Raw genomic sequence first — 27,161 nt, 5'->3', positions numbered from 1 at the left:
GCCCAGAACTGTGAGCTGAGATACTTGAGTCTACATTAGACTTCTTCCCCCGTGGCCTGGACCTGACCCAAGGCCGGCTATAGATGCACTGACTTGGACTATTTTAAGTCACGATAGTGTAGTGGGGGCAGACTGGCTGCCCACTGCGCCAGACGTGGAGGAACCCTCCTGAAGGCCTACCAACCAACGAACGAGCCCCCGGAATGGGGGAGCTTAGAGGCTGTTGTGGGCACTGCCGGAGGGCAGTGTCCCGAAAAGGATCCCACCACCTGCCATCCGAGCTAATTCCCAGGACCAATGGCTGGTGGCGCTGTGGCGATGTGTGTACCCCGTTACACTCTGTTTACCACCAACCATGCTATTATTTACTGTCTGTATGACAGCAGCTAGCAGCCCCAACAAAGATTAGGGCCCCGTTGTACAAATATCAAAACACGGAGGAAAGACTACGCCCACGCTAACAAGGTAAGCACACGCTGCAAGGAGGGAAAAGAAACATGGGGACGTGATAGGACTTGCCTGATGTAACACCGTGGGTGAGTAACAGAGCCCTGAATACGCATCCCCATACCCTGTTGGCACACAGGATTGTTCCACCATTCCCCACAGCACCTCCAGCTGGCAGAGGCGAAAAGCGCCGCTCCCACTTCATTACACATGGTGCCCGTTGGGAAAGTTTAATCAGCACTTGGTTTGTAATGAGAGAGGTTCCGGGGCTCAAGCTATTATGAACCATGGCTCAAGCAATGTTTTTACTTACATAACCAAGGCAGCAAGCCCAGAGGAGACTGGGCTATGAACTGCTATGCAGACAGGAGCCAGGGATCAGCCATGGCATGATTTAAGCACTGAGCTGAACGTTGCTATTGCCCAGCTCTGAATTTGAAGCCAGCACATCAGTCGGATGATAGATTCTCAAGTTGGTTGGTTGTTTTTTTTAACCTGGGTTGTTTCCAGATGTGAGCAATCCAAAACGGTTCAAGGCAGCTGTTCATGCAAAGAAGATAGATAGAGCCCTGCACAAATACCAAATCTGTATCTGCATCTGCACCTGGATCTGCAAAATTGAACTGTGGCTATCCGCACTGACATTCGCTGATGGGGATACCCGCAAATCGGAAGCAGATATGTGCACTGACATTCGCAGATGCGGATACTTGCTAATATAAAGCGGATATCCGCAGATTTGCTGAGTTCTAAAGACAGGATGGCTTCCTCTGAGGTGAGAACTGGGATACTGTTACCGAGGGATGCACTGATCAGGGTGCCAGGGAGGGGTCTTGCTCAGGGGTACAATGAACAGGTAAGACTGGAGATCAGCTCTGGTCTGGACAGATGAATCAGGAAATGCACTCCATGCTCCTCTGGCAGGAGAAGCGATACCAAATCAGGGTGCAGTGGCCCTGCAAGATGAATGTTTTGGCTTCTAGGTCTGACTCTTGTGCTCTTCTGCCCAGCAAGGCGCTCAGATGTCTTTGCAGATACTCTGCAGTGACCCCACAATGGGCTGGCCCCTAAAGGAGGGCCTATACAGCCAGAAGGAAAACAGAGCCTCCGGGGAGAGGAGAACAGATTCTCAGAACTATTACCAACACATGCAGGATCTTGCCGGCAGAAAAGCACCCCAAAAGCAGAGTGTAAAGAGGACACTAACGGCTTATGGGTGAATGGGATAACATGAAGTGGGGTAAGAGCCCCAGTTTTATCACATGCATATGGCAAAAACGTGGGTATAGATACCCACACACAAGTACATAGCGTGTTAGGGCAGGGCTGCCACAGAGGCAGTAAGGACCCAGTCGAACTAGATGCAGGAGTCCTGAAAATGGCTGCTCTTTCCCACCCTGAACTTCCCACCTTACAATCAGACATCCCACCTTACAATCCCACCTTACATCAGACGTAGAGCTGGTGTATTCAACCTCCATCTCTTTCAGAGCGTTGGTTCAGGACACAGGAAGCTGGCATTATAGACAAGACTTGGCCACAGTTCCACTGTCTCCAAACGTCCATTCCAGCCAAAGGCCGATGTTTCCCCGATGGGAGGAGTGAAGCATTTCTCACATAGCCATTATTTTGGAAGGCTCCAATCCTCACAGCACTGAGCAGCCATCCTATTCCACCCAGGTGCGTGCAATGAGATGCAAACTTATCATGAGGCAATTCTGGGCCATATCACTCCAAGCAGGAAGTGGAGATGCCAGAAGCAATCTGTGCATTTAGGAGGGGCAACGTTCAGTCCTGATCTTTGGCTCTAGGAGACACGTGCTGGAGTCTTCTCAGCAAGTCACAAGAGGCAAATTAAGGAACCCAATTCCTTGGCCATATTTTGCAGCCACAAAGTATGTTAAGCAAGGCAAGCATGTCTTTAAGGGTTCAGTACCCTACATCTAAAACTGCTAACCCTGACATACTGGCATGTATCCAGGCAAATAGCTGCTTTAGAGGACATGGTCTCTAGCATCTTAGACTATGACCAGAGTCAAGTTTCATAGGGCTGGGTCAACCGTTGCTTTGGGCACCACTAGGAAAACTCAGGATACGGCAGGAAATGGTACAAGTTACTCAGGCTATGTCTAGACTACATTCCTCTTTTGATAGAGGAATGTAAATGAAGGACTTCAAAATTGCAAATGAAGCGCTTATTTACAAATTTCGCATTTCATTTGCATAATGGATTTCGATCGCTTTTTCGAAAGGATTTTTTGAAAAAAAATGGTCTAGGCGTGGTTCTTTCGAAGAAAAAAAAAACCCCAAACCCTTTTTCGAAAGAACCTGTAAATCTCATTTTTTTTCTCCAGGCATTAGGGTTCTTTCAAAAAAGGGTTGGGGTTTTTCCCCCCGAAAGAACCGTGTCTAGACTGTTTTTCTTTTCCGAAAAACCCTTTTTCAAAAAAAATCCAAATCCATATGCAAATGAAGCACGAAATTGGTAAATCAGCACTTCATTTGTGTGGCGTAGTGGGGGGGCTGTCTGCTCTGTGACCCGGGGTCCCCCTGCGCTGTGATGGGAGATTCTTACTGACTCTCCCAAAGGTGCATTAACCCAGACACCCAGGCTCAGCCTCCCAAGGAGAGACAAAGGGAGGGGGGCGGAGACCAGCACCTGGCTGGGGGGCCGGGCTGGAAGAGAGGTTTTAGATTCTGTCTGGTATCGTGGAGGAAGCAGCCTAAGCAACGGGCTGGGATTTTAGGGGCCTAGTCTCCTCCATTTCAAGGGGGGCTGAGGCACCCTAGGCCTGGTCCTGTAACCAGATTACATCTGTGCTGTGTTGTATCCTGGAGAAGCAATAAACTCCCTCTATTCTACGGGCTGGCAGAGTCTGTTCGTGCCACTATGGGGGTGCAGGAGGTGGGGAACCCCGACGCGCCACCACAATTTGCAATTTAAGTCCTTCATTTACATTCCTCTGTCGAAAGAGGAATGTAGACTCGACGTAACCTCAGCAGTGGAATTGGGGGTGCTTTCTTCTGAGTCCATGTGGATTTCAAGGCAACGCTTGGGGGCACTGTGCAGTGTTGATGAGTAAGTAGCGGGCATCCCACTCATGCCCCCTGCATCTGTGCTGTACGTAACTACCCAACTAGGAGGCACGGTTTTAAGAACAAGCTGGGCAGTTGGTCATTACAAAATTCCACTGCGCCTTTTCCATATATTCCTGCCAGGGCCCCGGTCAAGCTGCAATTTGAATCATTCCATTCTCCATGCCTAAAAAGGGCTACGAGGGTTGATTTATGTTAAACTTTCAGGATGGGAGGCATTTGGTAGGATCTGTCTGTTTTTGTCATGCCTGTGCCTAGACCATTGGCCCTGATGCACTCAAATAAAATATTCTCTTGGTAGTTTCAATGAGGTATGTGATTCTTCAGAGCCGGGTCGCTGGGCTTCAGCGCCAAAGTGGTTGCAATTTCAATGGGAGATAAATACATTCCTATGCATAAGTCTGCAGAGTAAACAGTCCCTTTTGTAAAGCCCCTTTGGAGCCTTTTGGATAACAGGCAAAAGCAGCAGCACTGAGCCATCCTATTGACTGAATGGGATTTTTCCGAAGCACCCAAGTTACTTAGGAGGACTAAAAGAACCTAGGAGTCCAACCAGTCAGAGCCCTCACCCTCCCTCTGGGCTCCCACTTTCTCCCAGTTGTCAGTCCCCCACTGGAGACCTGGATTATTCCTAGCAATCTAAGTACACCCAACAGCAATGGCCTTTGGTAGGAGGCCCATTGTTCCAATGATGGACTCTGTCACTCCCGCAGAAACCCACAGCAGGGTGTCAGACGCCCCGGCTGCGGCAATCCCAAAGCACATTCCTGGGGCAGGTGCCGTAGCTGCCTGGGGGCAGGTGAAGCTCTTTCCTGCCATGGAGGCTTTCAAAAGATGATTTATTTCTTCTCCTGTTCTGACTGAAAAGTCGGCATTTTCTCTTTGATTTATTTAAAGAAAAATTCAAGTGACATCTCTCGATCTGTGCAGACAAGGTTTAATCTAATCAGGAACTTAAACAAGGTGACACGGGCTTAATTCAGCGTCCTTGAGTGGGAAGGTAACTGGTCCACAGCCTTCAGCAATGACAGACAGATGAGTCGCGGAGAGACCGGATGGGGAGCAGGCAGCACGGGTGAGCCAGGTGTCTCCTGCGTATGGAGGAGCATGGCAGATCTGTAATGTAAGGAGGTGTGTACGGGTCGCACAGCTCTGCACTTCGCTGTGCTAGAAGCAGGGCCACCGATGGCTGTGGGGATGGGGTGGGGGCAAAAGGGGCAGCTGCCCTAGGGAAGATTTAAAGGGCCTGGGGTTTTGGCTGCTGCAGCAGCAATGGTAGATGGAGTCCCAGACCCTTTCAATTGCCAGGTGGTGTGTGCGAGGTTGGGTGGGAAAGGCTGTCCCCAGCCCCTTTGCCTAGGGGCCTGGCAATTCTGTAGGGCAGTCCTGGCTAGAAGCAGAAAACCTACCAGTCATCAATCCAACCACTGTCATTTCCCAAGCACGCTCTCTACTGGGCATCCCGCTCCCAATGTCTGCTGGCCCCTAAGCACGCATCAGGGAGAGATCCAGGCAATGGTTCTCCAGTTGAGCATCTCCATTTCGGCAGGAGAATCCCCCATGCCGTCCTTTATACTCGCAGGACACAAATGCATCCAAGAGTCCCTGCGGGGGCTGACAAAGACCAAGACATCACACACACAGCACCAGCGTGTCATCACACATTGCTCATAGGGTGCACACATTGCAAGAGAAGGCAGCTGCCTCCCAACACTCTGCTCCCTGAGAAAGATCCACGACTCCAACTTACAAGGTCCAAAGAGGCCAGTGACTGAGAGCACCATCTCCTTCCTGATTTCACTACCAACCGCTCTCTTGGCCAACCCCAAAAGGCCTCCAGAACCAGTATCAGTCACATCCTCTTGGAGATACACAGACACCCAGTGACTAGCGAGTTGCACTAACACAATGCATTGCAGAGTCTAGCTGCAGTCCTGATCTAGACAGACCTATCGCCCACCACCATCATCTCCTAGGGATCGGGACACTGACACAGCAACCCGAGTCCCACAGTGGGGACTCTGCTATGGCACTACAGAGAGCTGTGTAAATATCTGGGATCAGGCTGGGGTGCAGGCTCTGGAGCCTCAGGAGGAGTGGAAGTCCAGGCCAAGTCCAAATGACTGCACAGCTATTCTTAGCACCATAGCAGGAGCCCGGGAAGACCCAACTTTCTGCCACAGCATCCTGCTTCCCATGCGGATATATCCCTTAGATGCAGCAGATGTACTCCCTGTAAGAGTGCCCTCATCGCAGATGTGCCTCTTGGAGCTGAGTTTGGCATAGCAGCTTGCTCACTGCCTAGTGTCCCTTGCGGACAGCTGCTCCAGCCCTGTGGCGGTATCTGTCTCTCCTGCAAGTGGGCCCTTCACATGGGTCCCTTTAAAGTCTCCCCATTTCTGGAGTATCAAAATCCCACAAATTAACAGTCCAGTGCCTTTATGATACAGTCTTCAGCTTCAGCTCCAGGTCCCATAGTTCTCACCCCTCCCCTCAAGGCTCTCCATCATCCCCGGCCCCCTTCTGGACTAATGCCACCTTGCCAGTGGCAGGTAAAATGAACCCAGCTCCCTCCTCTATTCCAAGTTCTGGCCCAAGGATCCTATAACCCAGTGGTGTACGACTTTTTCCCGGTGCAACCCCCAGCAAAATTTTGGTTGAGAAAAAAAAAGTGCCGGGAAAAAAAATGGCGGCCGGCCTGGTGCTGCGACCCACCCCCGGAAGACAGCCACAACCCCCAGGGGTTGCGCACCGCAGCTAAAACCAGCAAGCAAGGTCTGCTCAGTCCAGCTCCGTGTTGTTGCTTCCCTGGGCTTCTTCCCACCCAGCCTCTTTAAGCTTAGCCTTCAGGCAGGACTAGATTCTAGGGCTCTCCTCTAGACTCAACCACTCAACTCCTGCATATACGTACAAACAAATACCTTTCTGCCCTTCCGCCCACTCTCTGACCCCAGCCAGTGGCAACAGAGTTCCTGCCTTTTGCCCTGTCGCAACCCCTCCCCACCCCCATTTTCCACTTCAAGCTTCCTCTCTTTATAGGAACCCTTCCCCTCTCTATATATAACCCCCAGCTGGGATTCATCAATAAAAGGGCAAGAGGAGGTTGGGCCACTCACCAAAATGGCCAGGTACCTTCCTGGAGCTCTCTAGCTCTTTTCAGCACACACCCAATCACAGCCCCCTACACCCAGCTTCCACCACGACATTATATCAGGGCAGCAGCAGAGTTTTAAAGTGCAGGAGAACCTTGCCAATGTGTGTCTGCAAATCAAGGCCAGAGCAAGCACAGCTGAAGGAAGGATGCCCAGGTAATGCATCATCAAATGGACTTTATCCGTTTGCTTTGTCAATTACAACGTAGCTGTAATTATTTACAGTAATCCTCGGGAGCATGCTAGTAATTGTTCTAGAACATGATTTATAAAAAGGAAACATCAGTACTAAGTAATGCTCACTACAGCACCTGCTATTAAATCTTTGCTAGGATGGAGGCTACCAGCTTTGTGCGGGGCCAAACGAAGTATCAATTAACAACGTTTTACTGTAAAATGCAAAGCTTTAATCAATGAGGGAAATGCACTTTAAGAGCAAACATGCTAATTTTGCTCATAAGAATAAAAAAATGTCTACACGGGAAGTGACTCTCTGTGATTGAGGAGCACTTAAAAATTCATATAGTTCCTTCAGGTCAGAGGTGGGTGTAGGAGGCCAAATCTATATGCAAATGGATTGGTGCTTCATAGAGAAGGGGCCAGGAAAGGCTCTGTGACTTTGGTACACCTGGACCTATTTAATCTGGCAAAGCAGGGAAAGAGGGTATGCTGGATTAAGGAAGTTTTGTGGACCATGGATGGTACCAGGGCAAGGAGTGGGGTGGAGGGAGGGTACGTGGGAGTGGTGTGGCAGGTGCCGGCTCCTGGAGGCACATGTGGCTCCATGCCCCCTGCCAATCCCATGCACTGCTCCCCTTCTCCCCCTCCCCGCTGCTATGGGAGTGGCAGGGAAAAAGCAGCCAGGAAAGTGCTTTGCTGTACTGCCATTCCCCCAGCTGCTTCCTCTGCCCCCTGCCAGGGTCTGATCCACAGATGTTCCTGTATCATGGACACCCGGAGAACAGAAGTTCAGGTCTATTCCATCCCCCGAAACAGACCTTATTTTGTATAATTACATGTGCAAATAAGAGGTCAAGGCTCTAGCTACAGAGGCAGCAAAGTCTGAGAATTAAAAAATCTGGTGCCTCCTTGATCTTGGGTAAATCATTTCCCAATTTAGGGCCGGTTTCCCTTGATGAGTTAGATTGTAAGTTCTTTGGGGCAGGGATGGTCTCTCACTGTGTGTGGAGGTGGACATATGTACAGTGCCTAGCATAATCGGATCTTTGTGAAGACCTCTAGGTGCTGCTGTTGTACAAGCATTAGGAGGAGGTTTAACACAACCAGAAGGAAGCACTTCTTTACACAACTCACAGCCACCTGTGGAACTCATTGCCTAGGGATGGTATGAAAGCCACAACTATACAGGTTGAACCTCCCAAATCCGGGACTCTCTGGTCCGGCAACATCCATGGTCTGGCAAGGCCACAGATGTTGCTGGACCAAAGAGCCCGGGAGAGTGGCTAGGCAGGGGAACCGTGATATCAGTTGGGAGCCTCTGGCTGGGGAATCCCTGGCATCAGTGGGGTCAGGCGGCTGGAGGAGCCCCGGCTGGGGAACTCTAAGAACTCTCCAGCAGTAGCTGGGCAATTCAACGGCTGGGAAGTTCCGGCCAGGGAACCCTAATGGCAGAGCCAGCTGGCAGCCGAGAGTCCCAGTTGTAGCAGCAGAATCCCCAGTGGTAGTGGAGCTGGCTGGTGGCCCCGCCTAAGAAGCCCCAGGAACCCACAGCAGCAGCAGGTTTGGCGCCAGCCAGGCAGCCCTGGCCAGGAACCCCCCAAGGGCAGCGGAGCCGGGCTACAGCAGTGGGGCAGGCGGTGGCCGGGCAGCCTCGAGGCTGGGAAACCCCGAGGAAACCCCAGAATTACTGGGGTCATTGCTGGCTGAGTGGCCCTGTTTGGGGAAGCCCCGGCAGCAGCGGCCAGGGAGCCTGGGCCAGGCCAGTGGTAGCGGGGCAGCGGCAGGACGGGGAACCCCAGCCTTGAGAGGAGCCAGCAGTGGGGCAGCCAGCTGCGGAGCACTGATCTCCCCTGGTCCAGCAAACCCCCTGCTCTGGGATGGCACAGGCCCCAGGGTGCTGGACCAGGGAGATCCAACCTGTATGCAGATTCCAAAATGAATGAGAAGTTCCTGAAGGGCAGGTCCAGCAATGGCTATTAGCCAGGATGGGCAGAGATGCTCTGGGTGTTCCTAAGTGTAGTGAGCAGGGGTGGCCGCTCACTGACCCCGAGGGGGAAGAATACCTCTCTGAGCCCAAGTGGTCCGAGCCGTGTCCTGCCCCTCTAATTCCCCAGAAGCCAAGGGACAGGGCCGGTAGGATAAAAGCCCAGGAGCTCAGTAGGGTCTCAGCTGCTGGAGGAAGCAGAAGTCTGCCCTGAGCTCTCAAGCCAAGAGGGGCCCTGAGGACCTTGGAGAGGCTGAGGACTGGCCTGGGCCACTGGGTCCTTGCTCTGAAGGGGAGATCTTCTACGCCCTGCCCAAGGGTTCAGAGTACCCCGACCCTGAGAATCGGCAGCCTGCATGGAGCCAGGTAGATACTGAGGGTGAGTTAGGCACTGGCCCAGGGGAAGCCAACGACTGTCAGGCTGATCTCATACCATTCTAGAGTGTGTCCGCATGTTGCAGGCCAGATCCCCGCTGACCCTGGTGGGCCCCCCCCGAGCCGGGGCGCGGTGGAGTAGGGAGGGCCCGCATTCCCTCTGCCACCCCTCATATTGGGTGGACCTATCCCCCTCCCTGATCATGCCTGGGGAACAGTGTTTGAAGGTTGCCCCTCCCTGAACTAGGGCCTGAGCCATACTAACTTTGGGACTGTGTTTGTTTGCTTGCCCCACCCTGAACTAGGGCCTGGGCCATACTAACTTTGGGACTGTTTCTGTTTGCTGCTCCGCCCTGAACCGGGGCCGGGGCCTCACTAACTATGGGACTGCTTTGATCTGCTGCCCACCCTGCTCTCAGGACCCCCAGTTTGGATGGAGCCACTAGACCTGTACTTACAGGCCTGAGCACAGGCCAGGGACCCAGGACTCAGGCAGCCGGCCTACACTAAGCCTCTGCCTGCCTGATATTGGGACTGGGTGACAGGGGATGGATCCCTCGATTGCCCTACTTTGTTCTTTGCCTTTAAAGCCTTTGACACTGGCCACTGCAGGCAGCCAGCATAGTGGGTTGAATGCACCATTAGTCTGACCCTGTATGGGCGGTCTTACGTTCTGATATTGAGCATTTTTATTCCAGGGGGTTGGTTGAATTCGCAGTGATAGTACTTCTCATTTAATGAAAGGAACTTAAAAAACCCACCACCGGCATTAACCATTTCAAGTTCTATGCCAGGGAACAGTGAAAGGTCTATACTCCCAGGAACTAACAAACAAACAAAAAGAGAAAATTTACTTCTTTTCACTTCCACTTGTCTTAAAGGTCTCTAGTAAGAGCAGTAGCTTATAAACAAAGTGGGTTTTTAAAACTATGATGCCAGTTCTTCCTGTGGCATATTCTCTCCAAAGGTCTCAGTCCATCATTGGAATCGGCCAGCACCCCTGTGTTTGAAGACCCCTTTATGGGAGACACTGAGGCACAGAAGAGGCGGGGATTTGCTCAGTGTCTCACAGAAAGACGACACCGGTGCGAGTAGAGCACAGGAGGCTCAGCTCTGTGCTTTTGCTACACTCCTCTCCCTTTTCCCCCTTTCCCCCCTCCCGCCTGGAGCTGGGAATAAGCTCCTGTTAAGGAGTTGGAGTCTGTCATCTGTGAGCGGGGAGTTCAAAACAGAACCCGTGAGGAAGCCGCGCCCGGGTCAGCACAGCCTTGGGGGCTGCACAGCCGCGGTGTCCCATGGCGAACGAGGCCGGGAAAACAGGTCAGTGCTGTGGTGAGCACCAGCCAAATGGAGGCTGGCCAAGGGATTACACGAGAGGCCGCGCAACAGAGCCCCAAGGCCATAGAGCGGGAGATGACACTGTCAGAACCGAGTGACAGTTCCTTACACTGGCTCAACGCTTGTGACAGGCCAAGCTGCTCACGGTTGATGTACATCTCCAGCGAGCCGTGCGGACTGGCTCCAGCACTACAGACCAGGTGGGTGGAGGCTGGGGGATCCCAGGTTCTCCCTGACCCCCGAGTGGCGTGTATGTGTGTGTGTGTGTGTGTGTGTGTGTGTAGTGGAGTTTATAGATGTTAAAGCCTGAGGGGCCCAGCAGATCTACTCTCCTCTCTGCATCACAGACCACCAGCACTGCCCAAACCAAAGCCTAGTATCCCAGGCCACAAGGGACTGGACTGGCATGTGCATGAGGAGAACAGGAGGCGCACCATGGCCAAACCAACTCATTACCACTGTTCGGGGATTAATAGGTACAGCCCAATGAGGTCTCCAGCGGCATCAGACCCCGAAGTATAGGCTGGGAGAGAATCCCCGCCAAGCGCACACACGCCAAGCCACCTGTCAGACCACAAGGGACCCTGAAATACAGAGGAAGAGAAACCATGACATTCCCACCAAGGAGACACCATTTGTTTGGCAAAATGAGTGGAGAAAACCCTGCAGGATAAAAGGGAAGTCCTGTCCGCCTAACCCCCCCACGGGACTAGGAGCTGGCTGGACAGAATGGGAGGAGCCCTTGTGAATGCAGCTTCACAACAGGAGCCTAGGGTCACTCCATGACATCAGTGGCAGGAACACAACTCCGGAATCCTGACTCCATGTTCTCGGCTCTAAAGGCTGGGCCATCCACATATGCCTAGAAACAGGCATTGAATCCACGAATCCTGGCTTTTAGCCTCTCGTTTTGGCCACTAGGACGCACTGCCTCTACTGTAACACACACACCCCGTACCCGCAAGTGCACATTAAAAACGCCGAGTTATGTGGCTGATCCACTGAAATGCAGATCAGGGAATAACCCAGTTCTGAACCTCTTGGAAGTCAATTCACTTCCCTCTCTCAGGAAATGAGGAAATACCTTATCCTCCCACACATGCACAATCCTTCTGTGCACCGAGGAGCGTCAGTGTAGGACTTGCACAAAAACGAGAGCTATGCTAGGATATGGTAAACCCCGGCCCCGTCTTCTGGGGAAAAGACAGAGTGTTTCCAAAAATTTTAAAAATCCCAGCAACAAAAGGCATCACTCCCCATTCTATCCTTGACAAACACATCATCTTAACAAACACAGCTACTCCTCTGAGACTTTTAAACATCGTCTTAAGAACCCTGATAATGAAGAGATCACATGCAAAGCTGTCCAGGGCTGAGCTGTGCTGACCAGAGCGCTGGCTTTTTCGCCAGCTTCGAGCAGCTTTGCTAGGGGAGAAGAAGTCATAATTCAATCAGCCAAGGAAAAGCTATTTGCAGATCCCCGAGCACTCACGAAACATTACATTCAAGTCGCTGAGGTTTTCACTGCAATACTTATAAGACAGAGGAGATAAAAAGTGGTGTTAACTTGGGACAGGCTGGGCTCAGGGGAGGGAGAATAAAAAATGTGTCCTTCAGCTACTGGTTTGAATCCAACCCTGGTGTGCAGCGGGCCAAGAGTAGTTAGCAGCTGACAGATGCCTGAGGGAAGGTGGGGGAGGACTGGACAGGACCACATGAAACAAGTTTGCTGGGTCTCAGTCCAGAACTGGACAGACCGCATACTGGGTTCTCAGTCCAGGCCCCAACAAGCAATGGGTGACATCAGTAAAACTTCTACTGCACTGGGCACCCCCTGCCAATTTCACAGCCTCAGTGGAGTCCAATTTCAGAAACCGTGCTGCTCACCATACAAGAACCTTGAACGCAGGGTGGGGAACAATAGCTGGGGAGCGCAGGGGAAGCTGGAGATGCTAGAGAGACACCGTGGCCTTTGAGGCATCTAACCCATCACCTGTTAATCCACACTCAGGGCACATCTACACCGCAGGGCGAAAGCTGAAATACGAAGAGGCAGTCCCCTCTGGCCATCAGGCCTGTCTCTTCTCAGAGGACTGAGCTGCTGTTCCCCTGCAAAGGGAGGCGAGTGGCAGAGGTGTCGGGTAAGAACCAAGAAGCCAAGAGGTCACTTACTTTCAGACATGCAGCCAATCAGAAGCAAGGAGAGGAGGTTCGCGAGAGGGATCAGTGAAGACATTCCTGGGTTGCACAGGATCCTCATTCTTGGCAACGACCTTCCACCCCAGCCGGGAAGGCCGGAGTTCAGGGAAACTCACAGAGCCTCCAAAGCAACGTCAGCAGCTGCAGACACAAAAGGAACCGGCAGACAGTTAGAGGTTGTCCAAGGGGGAGGGGTCCGAGAGCACACGGCAGCAGGGGGGATCTGTACATAGGAGACAACAGTCCCTTGTGGAAACGCCAGAAGGCAAATGACTAAAATGGCCTGGGAGCTGACTCCATTGTGAATGAGCAAGGGGCAGGTCTAGTCACAGCACAAGGCGGGCCTGCCCCAGGTTTACGGCTTTTGCAAACCACGGTGAGCCGCATGCAAGTACCAAAGGGACCACGCCAGGGAAGAGAAGAATGAGCTGGCGGCACCGACCTCGGCAGAGCCTGTGTTTACAGTTTAGCCTTCACCACCACATGCTCCTTCCCCGGAATGGCCGCCCCGGCTGGGCGACGAGGTGTAAAGCAATCTGACCTGATGGGCTCACAGATCCTCTGAAAGAGATTTTCCACATGCTGGAGTGAACGGAAAAAGCAGGGGAGGGGAAAACACAACAAGACAGCCTAGCTGGGAAAGGGGAGGGATGTTTCCCTGGTGCTCCCTGAGGACATCTGGATCTGGGGGAGGGCTTGGCTCCCCCACTCAGCCACGCTCTGGGGGCAGCAATCGCCGGATGTGCACAAGCTGAGGGGCCACAGAGTCACTGATGCGTCTTCAGTGCAGACCGTGGTTCAGATTGCTGGGGGCTGTAATACTTTGGTCTAGTTCCCATTGTCGGGCCTGGCATGAATGCCGGTCAGTGATGCCGAGCAGCCTGGGACATGCAGGAGGTCAGATAGATGATAGATGGGTGTTCCCTTCTGGCCTTCAACTTGAGGACTCTGACCCCCTCCTGTGAGTTCTAATCCCAACCCTGATACTAGCTACTTACTGGGGCTGGGGGCTTCCCTGCTGTGTGCCTCAGTTCCCCCTCTCCCTCCCCGCCCTGAACAATGATCCGTACCCAACTCACGAGGCTCTGGAGCAATCATGTTGATAACCTGCTTTGATGAAGACCAATGTGATAGACACACAAAGCGGCTTTATTACTGCGAGACTGAACGGGGAGCTGGAAGCACGTGGGTGGGAACAAATCCTTGCTGAAGTACAGTTTTAGTTATTCAGCAGCCTGATACCAGAAAGATTTAAGGCTGGGTTCTCTCCTGCAATTGGACCCTGCTTGGGACAGGACAGGAGGGGGCATCCAGGAGCTGGCTAGAGCTCCGTCATTCCTGTGGGCCGAGCTGCCAAGCCAGAGGAGGCCTGGGGTAGCGCGATGCTGCACGACCTCCTCCAGCTTCTGCTGGGGGCAGGGGGAGACAGATCCCTCCGCCTGTGAGCTCCCTGAGTAGCACCAACGAGCTGTGCACACTCAGTAGTGACCCTGACCCCTGTCTCAATCGCCCTGAATATTTTTGCCAGCATGAAGGGCAGCCACTGCCCCCGAAAATGGAGACAGAACAAAGAGCACAGCCCACCTCACGCCAGCAACAATGACAAAGACACCGTGATGATCTGGCGTGGAACAGACGCGAGATACTGGAATAATGGGGAAGTTTTCTCTGCCTGCGGGGGGTCCCCTTAGGTCTCGGTAGGTTCTTATCTGCTGTACAGTTGCATGACATACAAAAATCAGGGTTTGCTGCCTTTTGGAAGAAGCAACATAAGGGGAGGTTTTATTGCTGACAGGCTGCCTAGACTCTCTGATAAGTATCAGAGCATGAAGCCACCCAGAGATGCCATCTGAATGAGTGTCTTGATCATTCTCTGTTCTAAAAACTCATCAAGACAGCCTCTTTGTAGCACTAAGGGGTAAAGAGCCCAGGATAAATAGGACAGTCCCTTAGCTTGTAATATTCCTCTCCAAGCAGGATCTTCCCAACAAACAGCACTGGACGTGAACAGCACAGATTATAAACCACTGACGCATGCAGGCCAGGGGTCTAGCTCCTTAACATCTCCTTGCCCCCTATTTAAACCATGTGCACATGGCACAGGAAAGCAGGGGTCTGCAATCTGAGCTACCCAACTTGATCAAGACACCAAGGCTGACAACAGATTTAGCAGCACTGTGACTAGGAACAATGGGGTGTTGTTGCTGTTGTTGTTATTTTATTTTAACAGAGAGAGGCAGGGTCTGAGGGAATCCTGAACAGTTGTGACAACTGTTAAGGAGGACAGTGCACGAAACACAGCACAAAGGAAACAGAATCAAGCTGGTTACAGCTGGGTTTATTTTCCTCACTACTCTGCTACCTATGAACAAGAAGCTTTGGATTCCCATTGATAGGAGGGAATCCTCCACCAGGATGTTTTTGGGCACCGAATATTTCAAACCAGGGTTTGTCTGGCCTGCACCCAGAGCATTGAGGAGTACAACACTTATTTATCTCAGTGAAATCCCCTTTCCGTCACAATCAACCACCGCTTTCTAAATGCATTGCCAGCAACCTGCTTCAGCTCAGAGCTCTGTGCACAGGCGAGAAGCAACGACCCCTCCTATAGTCTCCCCAAAAGCACCAATTAACGCAGACAAGTCATGCGGAGCGTTCCGCCGGACCTAAACCGACACCCCCAATCTCCCCCACCACCCTCATTCCACAATGGCTTTTATGCTGCATTAATGGTTGGAATAGAAACGGTCTGGTTAAAGGGGGACTGTGACGGCTTCCGGATGCGAGAGAGAGAGAGATGCCAGAGGGTGACACTTCTGCTCTGGTGCTAATGCGCTTCCCAAAGCCCTTGATGGAGACTCGAAGCACTGGCAGAGATATGAGGACACGTCAACCTCAATCCAGAAACTCATCCTTCAGAGCAGGTACGTCACCAGCCTTTTCCCCCTGGACTCCCCGGCCTCAGGATTAGGGGGAGGGCAAAACGGGATCCCACCTGGCTCTGCTGGGTGAACGAGGGAGGGAGGGAAGGAGAAAAGAGGATGCTCCACTGTCTTCAGAACCCTTGACTGGTGGCAAAAGGAGCACTGGACATGGAGTTGCACAAGAAGCTGCCCGAACTCCCCTTCGCACCTAGCTCTCTCACCTGCCCCATGACTGTCAGCCCAAAACAGACCAATGGTTCAGCTCATCGAATCCTAGCGCTGGAAGAGACCTCAGGAGGTCATCAACTCCAGCCCCCAGCCCAAGGCAGGACTAATCCCAACTCATCTGCCGGTTAGATGCTTGGGGAAAGGCATAATCTCTCTCTCTCTCTCTCACCCCTCCTCTCCCCCAATGTGTCTACACATTTTTTTGGAAATTTCTTCCTGGCTTCTTGTAGGTGACAGCTGACACCCTGAAGCACGAAGGCCAGCTGGCCCTTATACTAATCACCTTTGTTATTTGTATCCACAGCAGCAGTCCTAGGTAGGCAGCGGAATGCACATCGCTGGGGTACCCAACTACAGCACCACAGGCCTCTCCCATCCTCCAGCACAGCTCCATGAAGATGTGAAAAGCCCTGAAGTACACTCAGATCACACAGATTTTATCGCCTCTTCTCTCCCTTCCTGTATTTGTACATCTCCTGCCCAGACCGTGAGCTCTTTACAGACCAGCATGAGGAGCAGACACCTGCCCCGAAGCCCCGGCACACTACTGGCACTACAAATAAAGGTAATAGCGGCCGGTTTCGCACTGTTCTATTGAAAAGTCTTGCTGGCTTCCTCACACAGGCTCTTCTATGGCATAGACAGGGCCTACAGGCCTCGATCCTTATTAGAGGACGCCGCTTGTCCACAGTGGGGTCAGGAGTATGCTAGACATAGTGGCCATTTCAGAAACCAGACTTAGACTCTGTCTACACTGGCAATTGAGCGACAAAGCTTTGGTTGGTCACAGGTGCTTAGCTCCCCACCCTCCACCCCGAGAGCTTTGCCACCCCAAGTAGTGTAAACGGTGGAGAAATCAAATGCCACTCGTAGGGGGTGGAAGATTACTGACGGTGTTTACACTGCCTGTCTTATAGCAACACGGTCACCATCTGTAATGAGGGCATACCCTAATTCACAGGGTATGTCTAGACTACAGGGTTTTGTCAACAGAAGTTTTGTCGACAGATACTGTCGACAAAGCTTCTGTCGACAAAGAGCGTCTAGACTACATTCAGTTCTGTCGACAAAGCAAGCTGCTTTGTTAACATAACAGTGTGGACGCAAAGGACAGTATAGATGCAATAATGCCTTCTAGCGACAGAACTCTGTTGATAAAAGGCGTTATTCCTCGTAGAATGAGGTTTACATACGTCGACAAAACTGCTGACTTTTGTCAACGTTATGTCGACATAACTCAAAGGCAGTGTGGACACAGGTATAGTTTTGTCAACAAAAGTCCACTTTTGTCGACAAAACCCTGTAGTCTAGACACACCCACACAGTCAAAAAGCTGTTTGAAGTTGTTCTTTCCTCTGAGGCTTCCCAGTGCACCTAATTCTCTGACTGCAAGCTCCTAGGGAGCCATGCATATGGTCAACTTTTAAAGAATAATAAAATGTGAAGTGCTTTGCTGCACATAGCCCTCTGGCCCAGCTTCTCTCACCTATAGAGAAAGAGGCTGGACTTCTTACAGGCTGATCAAAGAACCCAGGGTAAAATTTTCAAAAGCACCTATGGGTATGTCTACACTACAGCGCTAATTCGAACTAACTTAGTTCGAATTAGTTAATTCGAACTAAGCTAATTCGAACTAACGCATCCAGACTAAAAAACTAGTTCGAATTAGCGTTTTGCTAATTCGAACTAGCATGTCCACACAGAGTGGACCCTGAAGCGGGGTTAAGGATGGCCGGAAGCAGTGCCGGCAGGGCATCAGATGAGGACTTAGAGCGTGGAGCTGCTGTCTCAGGCTAGCCGAGAGCTGTGCTTAAAGGGACCCGACCCCCACCCCGGACAGACAGTTCTCAGGGGTGCCCCGCTTGCAAAGCAGTCCTGGCTTGGAGTGCCCTGAGTGCCCACACTGGGCACATCACAGCACTCGGCCATCAGACCGGCTGCACTTGCCGCAGGCTGCCATCTGGGGAGAGGGGGTAATTGGGGGGCTGCAGGAGAGGTTCCACCCACAGAAGCCCACAGAGCCAGCCCAGTCCTCCCCATCGGGAGCTCGTACCCCATTCCTCCCTGACCTCCTTCCACTTACCCCTCCCTAGCCCCCCTTCCTGATGTACAAAATAAAGGACAATTGTGTTCAAAAATAGAATCTCTCTTTATTGAACAAAACTGGGGGAGACTGGGAAAAGGAGGTGGGAGAGGGGAAGAGAGAGGGTGGGAGAGGGGAGGGAAACTACAATGAGAGGGGTTTGGAACAGGTCCCATATGAAGAGAGGCTAAAGAGACTGGGACTTTTCAGCTTAGAAAAGAGGAGATGGAGGGGGGATATGATAGAGGTCTATAAAAGCATGAGTGGGGTGAAGAGGGTGCATACAGAATAGTTCTTCATTAGTTCCCATAATAGAAGGGCTAGAGGACACCAAAGGAAAGGAATGGGTAGCAGGCTTCAAACTAATAAGAGAAAGTTCTTCTTCACAAGGCAAATAGTCAACCTGTGGAACTCCTTGCTGCAGGAGGCTGTGAAGGCTAGAACTAGAACAGAGTTTAAAGAGAAGTGAGATCAATTCATGGAGGTTGGGTCCATGGAGTGCTATTAGCCAGGGGGTAGGAGTGGTGTCCCTGCCCGAAGTTTGTGGAAGGCTGGAGAGGGATGGCACGAGACAAATGGCTTGGTCACTGTCTTTGGTCCATCCCCTCCAGGGTCTCTAGGGTTGGCCGCTGTTGGCAGACAGGCTACTGGGCTAGATGGATCTTTGGTCTGACCCAGTACGGCCATTCTAAGCTCAGGGCTCAGGGTCGGGGGTCTCAGTGGACCACCTTGATTTTCATGCAAACCTGCTCCTGGGTGGCCAGGCTGGCAGCTCTCCTGCCCTAGATGGCCGCTTTCCTGTGCCTAGTGCGGAGGTCATGGACGAGGTCCACGATGTCTGCACTGGACCAGGCGGGTGCCCGCCTCTTGTGGTCCTGGGCAAGCTCCCGGGAGCCGCCAGCCTGGTCCTGGGAAGAGGGGGAGGGCTGGGGGGCATCGGGTGGCTGGCTCGAGTCATGCCAGGTGCAGGGTCTGCTGGCTGGGTGCTGGCAGGCTTGCACTTGGCACGGGCATCGTAGCCAGCCCGTGCCCCTTTAAGGGGTCCGGGGCCGAGAGGGGGGCAGACGAGTTTCCCTGGTGTTGGCCAGAGTGGCCACCAGGGAAAGCTGGGGAGGGCTAGCCTCCCACTAGTTTGAATTAAGAGGCTACACAGCCCTTAATTTGAACTAGTAAGTTCGAACTAGGCTTAGTCCCCGTACAATGAGGTTTACCTAGTTCGAACTAAGCGCTCCGCTAGTTTGAATTAAGTTCGAACTAACGGAGCGCTAGTGTAGCGCCTATCAAAGTTAATTCGAACTAACGTCCGTTAGTTCGAATTAACTTTGTAGTGTAGACATACCCTATGTGATTTAGGAGTTTAAATTTAGATCACATGGGTCCTTTTGAATATTTTCTCCTATTTGTATGAGAGCTAGTCAGCTAGACACACACCTCCATAAGCACCCCAGCCAGAGTGGGAGTTTATCTTAGCCAGTGAGAGTCCCAGAAAGAAGGAAAATCCATGCTACTTCATGAGGGAACCTCTCCCCAACTCTGCTTGCAACAACTGTTGTTAAATGGCCATAGTGAGCATGGTTCTGAACACAGCACAGGGCTATGGGCCTGGGAGTTAAGGAGAGATTTAAGTCACTTCACAGATGAAAAGCTGCAATGTACGATTCAGCTTCTGTTCCCATTCATTCTTTCTCTCTCTCTCTCTCTCTCTCTCTCTCTCTCTCTCTCTCTCCAGCTTCTGTTCCCATTCTCTCTGGGTATGTCTACACTACCCCGCTAGTTCGAACTAGCGGGGTAATGTATGCATACCGAACTTGCTAATGAAGCCCGGGATTTGAATTTCCCGGGCTTCATTAGCATAAAGCCGGCGCCGCCATTTTTAAAAGCCAGCTAGTGCGAACCCCGTGCCGCGCGGCTACACGCGGCACGGGCTAGATAGTTCGAACTACGCAGCCATTCCGAACTATCTGTACTCCTCGTTCGAATGGCTATGTAGTTCGAACTATCTAGCCCGTGCCGCGTGTAGCCGCGCGGCACGGGGTTCGCACTAGCCGGCTTTTAAAAATGGCGGCGCCGGCTTTATGCTAATGAAGCCCGGGAAATTCAAATCCCGGGCTTCATTAGCAAGTTCGGTATGCATACATTACCCCGCTAGTTCGAACTAGCGGGGTAGTGTAGACATACCCTCTCTCTCTCTCTCTCTCTCTCTCTCTCAGTCCTAATGTAGTGAAAAAAATGTAGACTAGTTTTCATTTTGAAGGATCTGAAAGGATTTTTGTTTTGGGGGGGGAAAAAACCCCAACCAAACAAAAAAACTGCTGACATTGTAAAAATCAAACCCAAAAGTTCAACAACCTTTTCAATTATGTTTAAAATTTGAATTAAAAATTTTGGGTTTTTTTTACTGGATGAAAAAAGCAATAATTTTTCCAAGCAAAATTGTTTAAAAAACCTCTCTTCCCAACTCTGGTCACCCGTGATTAGCTTTTGCATCTCATCTTCTTGGAGAGTGCGGGGGACAATTCCTCCCCTCCCCATCAAGCCATGCCCGTCAATTACCACAAGAACCGTACGGAGAAGACGCTGCACTCAGAGAGCTCTTCTCCATGCATTAATGCATTCGCCCAGTTGCCAGTTCAGTTTGCACTGCACATTAATAAGGGTCAATGGGTCACTTCATTTCCTGCTCTACAAGAGGTGGAGGGTTTGTATTGTTTTTTAAAAAGGCTTTTAAAGCACAATCAACCAGCCAGGCTGCCATCTCCTCTCCAGAAAAAGAAATCTGACATTTAAATAAACAAGTACACACCTCACACTCATTGCTTCGTTGTGAGTCAGCTCTTGTGAGTCTGCCCAACCAGCCACCTTCACAGAGACCGGAGTGGTCTGTGTGATGTGGGCAGCTGCCCACTGGGAACCTGAGCAAACCTCCCCAATCACAACCAGCCCTGCTGACGGTTTCGGCAGAGGCTTAGGATCAAATGGATCTGAGTAGGTGGCTTCTGGTGTTCCTATAGGTAGGGCCTGCCAAAGAGATTCCTGTGCCAAGTTTGAGGCCAGCTGGTAACTCTGTAACTAGGTATTAGTCTCCAGCGTGTTCCATTCAGCATTTATCCCCACTCTACAGTCACTTTTTTTAAAGAATGAGCAAAAGTACCAGAGAGACCCACCTTCCGTACCACGCTCTGACAGCGTTAATTTACACACCCCATTCCCCTCATCACACCTCTCTGCTCCTGCCGAATCGACCCAACTGGCCCGCTCTGGGTGGCGGGAGATGGTTCTATTGCACCTCAGCGTCAAAGTCCTGGGGCAGAAAACTCGTGGCACGTCAGTGTTCCAAACCCCAGTGCCACAGACGTCCACAGCTCCCTTCTGCGTACGACCAGCAACACGACCCCAAGCAGGGACCTTGGATGCTCAGTGGCAGAGGGTTATCAGATGTATTTTAATAAAGGGGATGTGCCAAAACCTTCTGTGCTACCAAAAAGCATAAACCAGCCAACATTTTCAAAAGTAACTCATTTTGAGTGTCCACCTTGAGACACTGAATGGACGGGGGGTGGGGAGGAGCCCTGATTTTCATAGGGCACGTTATCAACACTTTCTGCAAATTAGGCCTTTTGAAAGGCAAATGAGGCACCCAAGGAACTGAGGCACTCAAAATCACAAGCCCCTTCTGAGAACATAGGATACAGGTTTCAGCCCATCTGTCATCATGGAGATGACTGGATGCTCCAGGGCTAATTATTAGATGATAAATAATCTCTTGTTCTTAATTAGCACTTTACTTTTGAGATCTTAAAGATGAAATGTACAAAGCAAATTAACATCATGAGCCCCATTTTACAATGGGGAAACTGAGGCACGAGGCAGGGAAATGAATTGCCTAAGATCACCCAGCAGCAGCACCAGGATTAGACTCCAGGTCTGCCAAGTCCCAGTCCAGTTCCCTACCCATTGGGATATACTGCCTTATGCTATGCTGTAATAAAGCTGCTTCTCATCCTTCGATCTCAAAAAATCATTTTCCAAAGAGAACCCAAGAATCATGAACCTCCATGGGGAAAATGAGGCACCGAGCAACACGCTTGGGTCTCTCTCCGACACACAAATACCCCACCTGTTCATGCTCTTGGTAAACCCAGCTCTGAGCAACAGACTTTGCAGGAGCAGGGAACGGGGACATCCATTTTGGGTGAGAGGTGGTTTGTTCTCTGACAGCTGCAACTGGGCATCCTGGCACAAAGGGATAAACCACAGGGACAGGCAGGGGAGGCAAGCAGGCAGGCTAGGCCTGATTTGTGTTTAAATAATCGGGAGAAACGAATTGGCCCCCTCCTTTTTCCAGCAGTGACAGCTCTGACAAGCAGTGATGAATTTGCTGTGTCCAGTAAGTGTTTAGCGGGTGCAGCGTAGCATGGAAAGGGGGCAGAGGAAATGGCAGCTGTGGCCAAAGGGGACTTGCAGATCTCAGAGATCAGAAGCCCACAGCAAAGAGCAGGAATGGGTTCATCTCCTAGGGCTGGTCTGCAATATGCATGCAACCGCAGCACCCAGACACCAGCGGGGCCTGCTGGCTCCTAGATCGCCGCACACTGCAGCAGCCAGCCAGCACACAGGCAAGGGCACCCCCGAGCGTGGGTGAGTGCTGCGGCGGGGAACCAGGCTCCCAGGCTGGGTAGCCGGGCTGGCGCCAGCGGTGCGGGTGCTCCACTGCGGGACGAAGCTCAAAGAACACCCGAATCCCTGGGCTTGAGAGTGAGAAGAGGCGTTCTGCCACTCCTGCCCCGCTGCCCCGAGCCCCCGATGCAAGCCCGTCCACTCGGCGGGGTAGGCTGCTCCCAGCGCCAGTGTAGACGGACGGCGTGACCTCTTGTGTGACAGCGAAGCCACGGAGAACAACCCCCCTGAAACCAGGCCCGTACTATGGCGGTTCTCAAACCTTCTGGCCTGCAGCCCGCCCCGCTCAATGCAGACCTGACCGCGGACCCCCAGCCACAACGACAGAATGGCTGAGGGTGCAACGCCTGGGTGGGAGGTTGGGTGCAGGAGCAGGTTGAAGGCGGGTCTGGGGGGAGGGGATGAGGCTACGGGGTCTGGAAGGGAAGGGGATGGGGGGTGCTTACCTGGCTCTCTGTCTCCCACTGCTCCCGGGCACTCCCCCACTGCTGCCACTGGTGGGGATTCCAGCCAATGGGAGCAGCGGGGAAAGCCTCCAGATGAGCGATTTCCTGTGCTGCCGTTCTCCCAGCTGGAGGGGAGGGAGCCGCAGCATATGGAGCCGTTTCTCCCCCCCACACGCCCGCGAAGCTCACGCCCCGTCCCTCCCCCACAGCGGGAAGCCGGCATTGGCATTCAAACCTCATAGGCGGGTGCAGGGCCAGCATCGGCTCCCTGCTGTGGGGGAGGAGGGCAAGCCCCAAGCCCGCAGACCTCGTGCGAGATGGTCGCCGACCTCTAGTGGCCCACGGACCACCCTCTGAGATCCACGGCCGTAGCACAACTGCAGCATCTCCTCCGGGATCCTGGGAAAAGGGGGCCAAGCAGCACAGGCATTAAAGCCAAGTCCCACGCCGCCAACTTCCCACTCCTGAAAGAGGGGCTTTGGGAAGGACTCTCCACCAGCTCCATTATGCAGCCTCTGAACCAGGAGCGCCCACAGAATCCAAATCATCAGGGGCAGCCCAGCTCTGCCGACAGCAGAAAGGGCTGGAGTCGGAGTCTTTTGTCTAGATTAACACAAAGGAGCTGCTTCTCCACTGCTCTGCATCCTGGGTGGCCATTTACACAAGCGCCAAGTGGGCGCGCAACATAAGTCACGTACTTTGCCCTGGTGTAACTGCACAAGGTGCAGGATAACGCGTGATGGACACGCAGGGCCAGAGCATGCCTCCCCTCCTCCTCCCTCCCTCTCTCTGACCCACAATCCTGCAGCATTTACCCGCTGATCACGCCAGATCAGCACCTCACAGCTGACAGCTTTGGGGACAATGTTTGCTTTGGGGTCAGTTTAATACTTGGCATTTCTACGGTAGGTTCTGGGGTTTTTAACGCTGTGCCTCATTAGATCTGCCGTCGCGCCGCCTGACAGCCCATGTGCTCCGTGGGGCACAGCTCATGTCTTCTCTTCAAGCCAGCCATGCCCATGCCCAGGGAGCTATGTAAATAATCATCCATCATCATTACCTCACGATGTCATCAGCACAGCGCAGCAGCCAAACCCCCACAGGAGAGAGACCGAACAGAACTGGGGGAATACTGCAAAACCCAACAAGCAGGACCCGCAAACTTCCCCGAGAATAAAGCCAGATACAATGCCCCCCGCACTCCATAGTCCCTGTGCAAAAGCAGAACCCTGAAGGGGCTGGGGCGTGCATAAACACGCGTATTCGCACAAGAATGCACAAGCACCATCGACACTAGTGGAGGGATGGGGGAAGCTCCCTTTATCCCCTTAAGGAGCACTCACACTGCACCAGGGGATTCCACCAATTACTGCGTGGATAGCAGCCACCAAATTAAACCTCGGCCCCACGTTGGGGACCAGGATTGGGTTACGTCAGAGCCCTGAGTGGGACGGTTCTTAACCCCCACCAGTCCCACTATTACGGCAGCGGGTCTTGTGGGATCCCAGTCCTGTGCAGGGCTCTAGGATACACGCTGTACTCAAACCACCAGGGACAATGAACAAATTCTTTAAAACAAAATTGGATTCTTCTGCCCAAAGGATGTGAAGAACAGGCCTAGAGCATGCAACGGGAGCAGCACAAATATCAACACCCCTACAGATCAATTTTTAATCCATATGCACCTATCCACGGTAATCTTACCTAGGCAACATCCCTCCTAAGAGTCTAGACCACGGGTGGCCAACCCATTCTGGCCAAAAAGCCAAGATATCAGTGGATCCAGCACGAAGAGGCAGGGCAAAGTTGTCGAGCCAAAAAAAAAAAAAAAAAAAAAAAAGGATGGCCCCTTTAAGAAAACACATTTAGAGGCTTTTTGGGCACATCAGGCTCCCACTGGCTGATGCCATCTTTAATAGACATGCCAAACAGCTCCTCTCCTCTGCCCCAGTGAGCACAGGGAGCCAAGAGGAGAAGGCCGTTTTTGGGGGCGTGGGGGCAGCCTTACGAGCCACGGGGGGGGAGGGGGGAGGAGAGCCACATGTGGCTTGCGAGCCATGGGTTGGCCACAGCTGGTCTAGACATTGCTAGTGGCCAAGGTCACCAGCACTGCTATCCAGTATGCAAAGTTCCAGAGGGAAGCCTTCTATGGGCTGCGTCCTTTGGCCACTCATCGAGCGCTCCCCAGAGTTCACAGACTGAGATCCTCTGGCACCAAGACCAACTCTAATTTAGCCACCGGGACCAGTGGAGCCACTAACCCTAGTATCAAGCGGCCCAAAGGAGAAAAACATGCAATAACCTTCCTGATTTGCAGAGCCCTGCGAAGAGAAAACACTGCTCCCGACAGCCCCCGCAAAAGAGAACGAAAGCCAGGAGCAGGGTTTCGCCGGCTCTCTGGAAACAGACGACGGAGGCTTCCTGTGCCTTGTCTGAAGCACAAATCAAAAGAAGCTCTTATATAAAACTATTTTCTGATGGACAGATGAGCCATGAAGAGCTAATGATTTGTGACTGCTTGCTGGCAGGCCAAGCTTTCAATGCTGTTCACATATTAGCGTGCTCTCTTATGACTGCAGCGAAGAACACACTGGTTGGGGGGCAGGCAAGGTGGCTCAGGACTCTGGTCGGAGGCCCCTTATTTCTTCACTGGCTCTCATAGCTAGGACTGTAGGAGGTGCAAGGACTGTAGGAGGTGCACACTGCAGTTCCCACATCCTGTAGGTTGGTGGCTGCCAACCTCTTTCATATTAGGACCCTTTCCTCTCCCAAAAAATATCCCCTTTCATCGTGCTAGGATCTAGCTGGGACGTCCATTTAGCAGCGCAGGACAAGGAGTCGTCATGCTCCTGGGACATGTTTGCGACCCTCCTAGCTGACAGTCCGTGCGCTCGGTGGTCAACCTGAATCTAGCTCAGGCTGGGGTGGCAACGTGGTTACCAGCTGACAGCTGTTGGGGCCCGGCTCCACTTCCTCGTGAGCTTTCCAGAGTGCGAGTGGTTTTGGGGTGGCCCATTTGAGAGGCCTTGAAGGAGCCTGATTTTCAGGAAGTGCCGAGCCCCGGTTTCTTATAGGTACCTCAAGTGCGGGGGAGGTGGGGGGGAGTCGGTGAAATCATTAGCAATGACTGAAAAATCTTGGTCCTGTCGAGGCTTTGCCACTGATTTGCCGGCAGCCCCAGCAGCCAGCCCGTGCACTGAGCACACAGAGACCAAGTCTCCTCTCTCCCCCTATGGATTCTAAGCTCCCAGGTGGGGTTGACCCACGCCGGCAGACAGAGCGGGGTAGGCTTCCCTGCAGGGTGATAATTCCTCTGCATCGCTTTAGCCGACCCCCTGGGTCTGCCAGAGACCCACCCACACACCCAGCCTGGGATCCTGGCACCCACATTTCTTCCCTGTGTTGGGATCGGGCACCTGCAGCCAGCAATCCCAGCACCTCCGAGGGATGTAAAGGGTTAACCAGTTACCCAGTAAGCATCACCCCTCACCTTAACCGGTGGTCTGGCCGGGCTAGAGCAGTTCCAGCCTGGCCAGGCCCACTGTGCCATGGATGGGAGGCTGCTCCAGCTGGCTGTGCCTACTGTGGGATTCTGGTTAACTGTTCAACTTAGTAAGCAACCGGTTAATTTTTTAAATGGGATTTTACACTCCTAAGTCACCTCCCCCAGCCCTGTCAGAGGTGCCACCCCTGTTCCTGATGCGAATGCATGATTCCTTTGCCAATTCTCCAAGCGGAAGCTACACACACGCCGTTGCTCCGCTCTCTTACTTTCACCCTTTGTGACATACATGGTTGCAAATGCAATCTGACCCCGCCAGGATGCAGGATGATCTGGGAATTATGCCCATTATCTTCTCCCTCTCTCTCACTGGATTCCAGCCCCTGCCCTTTCCTCCAAATAAAAGGAAGTACAAAGCACACTCAACCTGTGGAACTCCTTGCCAGAGGATGTTGTGAAGGCCAAGACTATAACAGGGTTAAAAAAAAGATAGATACATTAATGGAGGCTAGGTCCATCAATGGCTATGA

General features: G+C 52.3%; 1 protein-coding gene across 16 annotated transcripts in view; it reads right to left on the bottom strand.

Annotated features, from left to right (window-relative positions):
- The window catches only part of PTPRS (protein tyrosine phosphatase receptor type S), a 276,924-nt gene that overhangs the window by 140,162 nt on the left and 109,601 nt on the right, over positions 1-27,161 (bottom strand). For all 16 annotated transcript variants that reach the window (XM_075903067.2, XM_075903072.2, XM_075903074.2 and 13 more), the window contains one exon: positions 12,745-12,912. In XM_075903067.2, the coding sequence (XP_075759182.2) occupies positions 12,745-12,832 (88 nt within the window). In that variant the 5' untranslated portion in view covers positions 12,833-12,912. The remainder of the gene's footprint in view (positions 1-12,744; positions 12,913-27,161) is intronic.

Source organism: Pelodiscus sinensis, chromosome 32 (genome assembly GCF_052426305.1).
Source record: "Pelodiscus sinensis isolate ZL-2025 chromosome 32, ASM5242630v1, whole genome shotgun sequence".
Taxonomy (NCBI): domain Eukaryota; kingdom Metazoa; phylum Chordata; order Testudines; family Trionychidae; genus Pelodiscus; species Pelodiscus sinensis.
The sequence above is the reverse complement of the archived record's forward strand: the minus strand, read 5'-3'. Positions and strand labels throughout refer to the sequence as shown.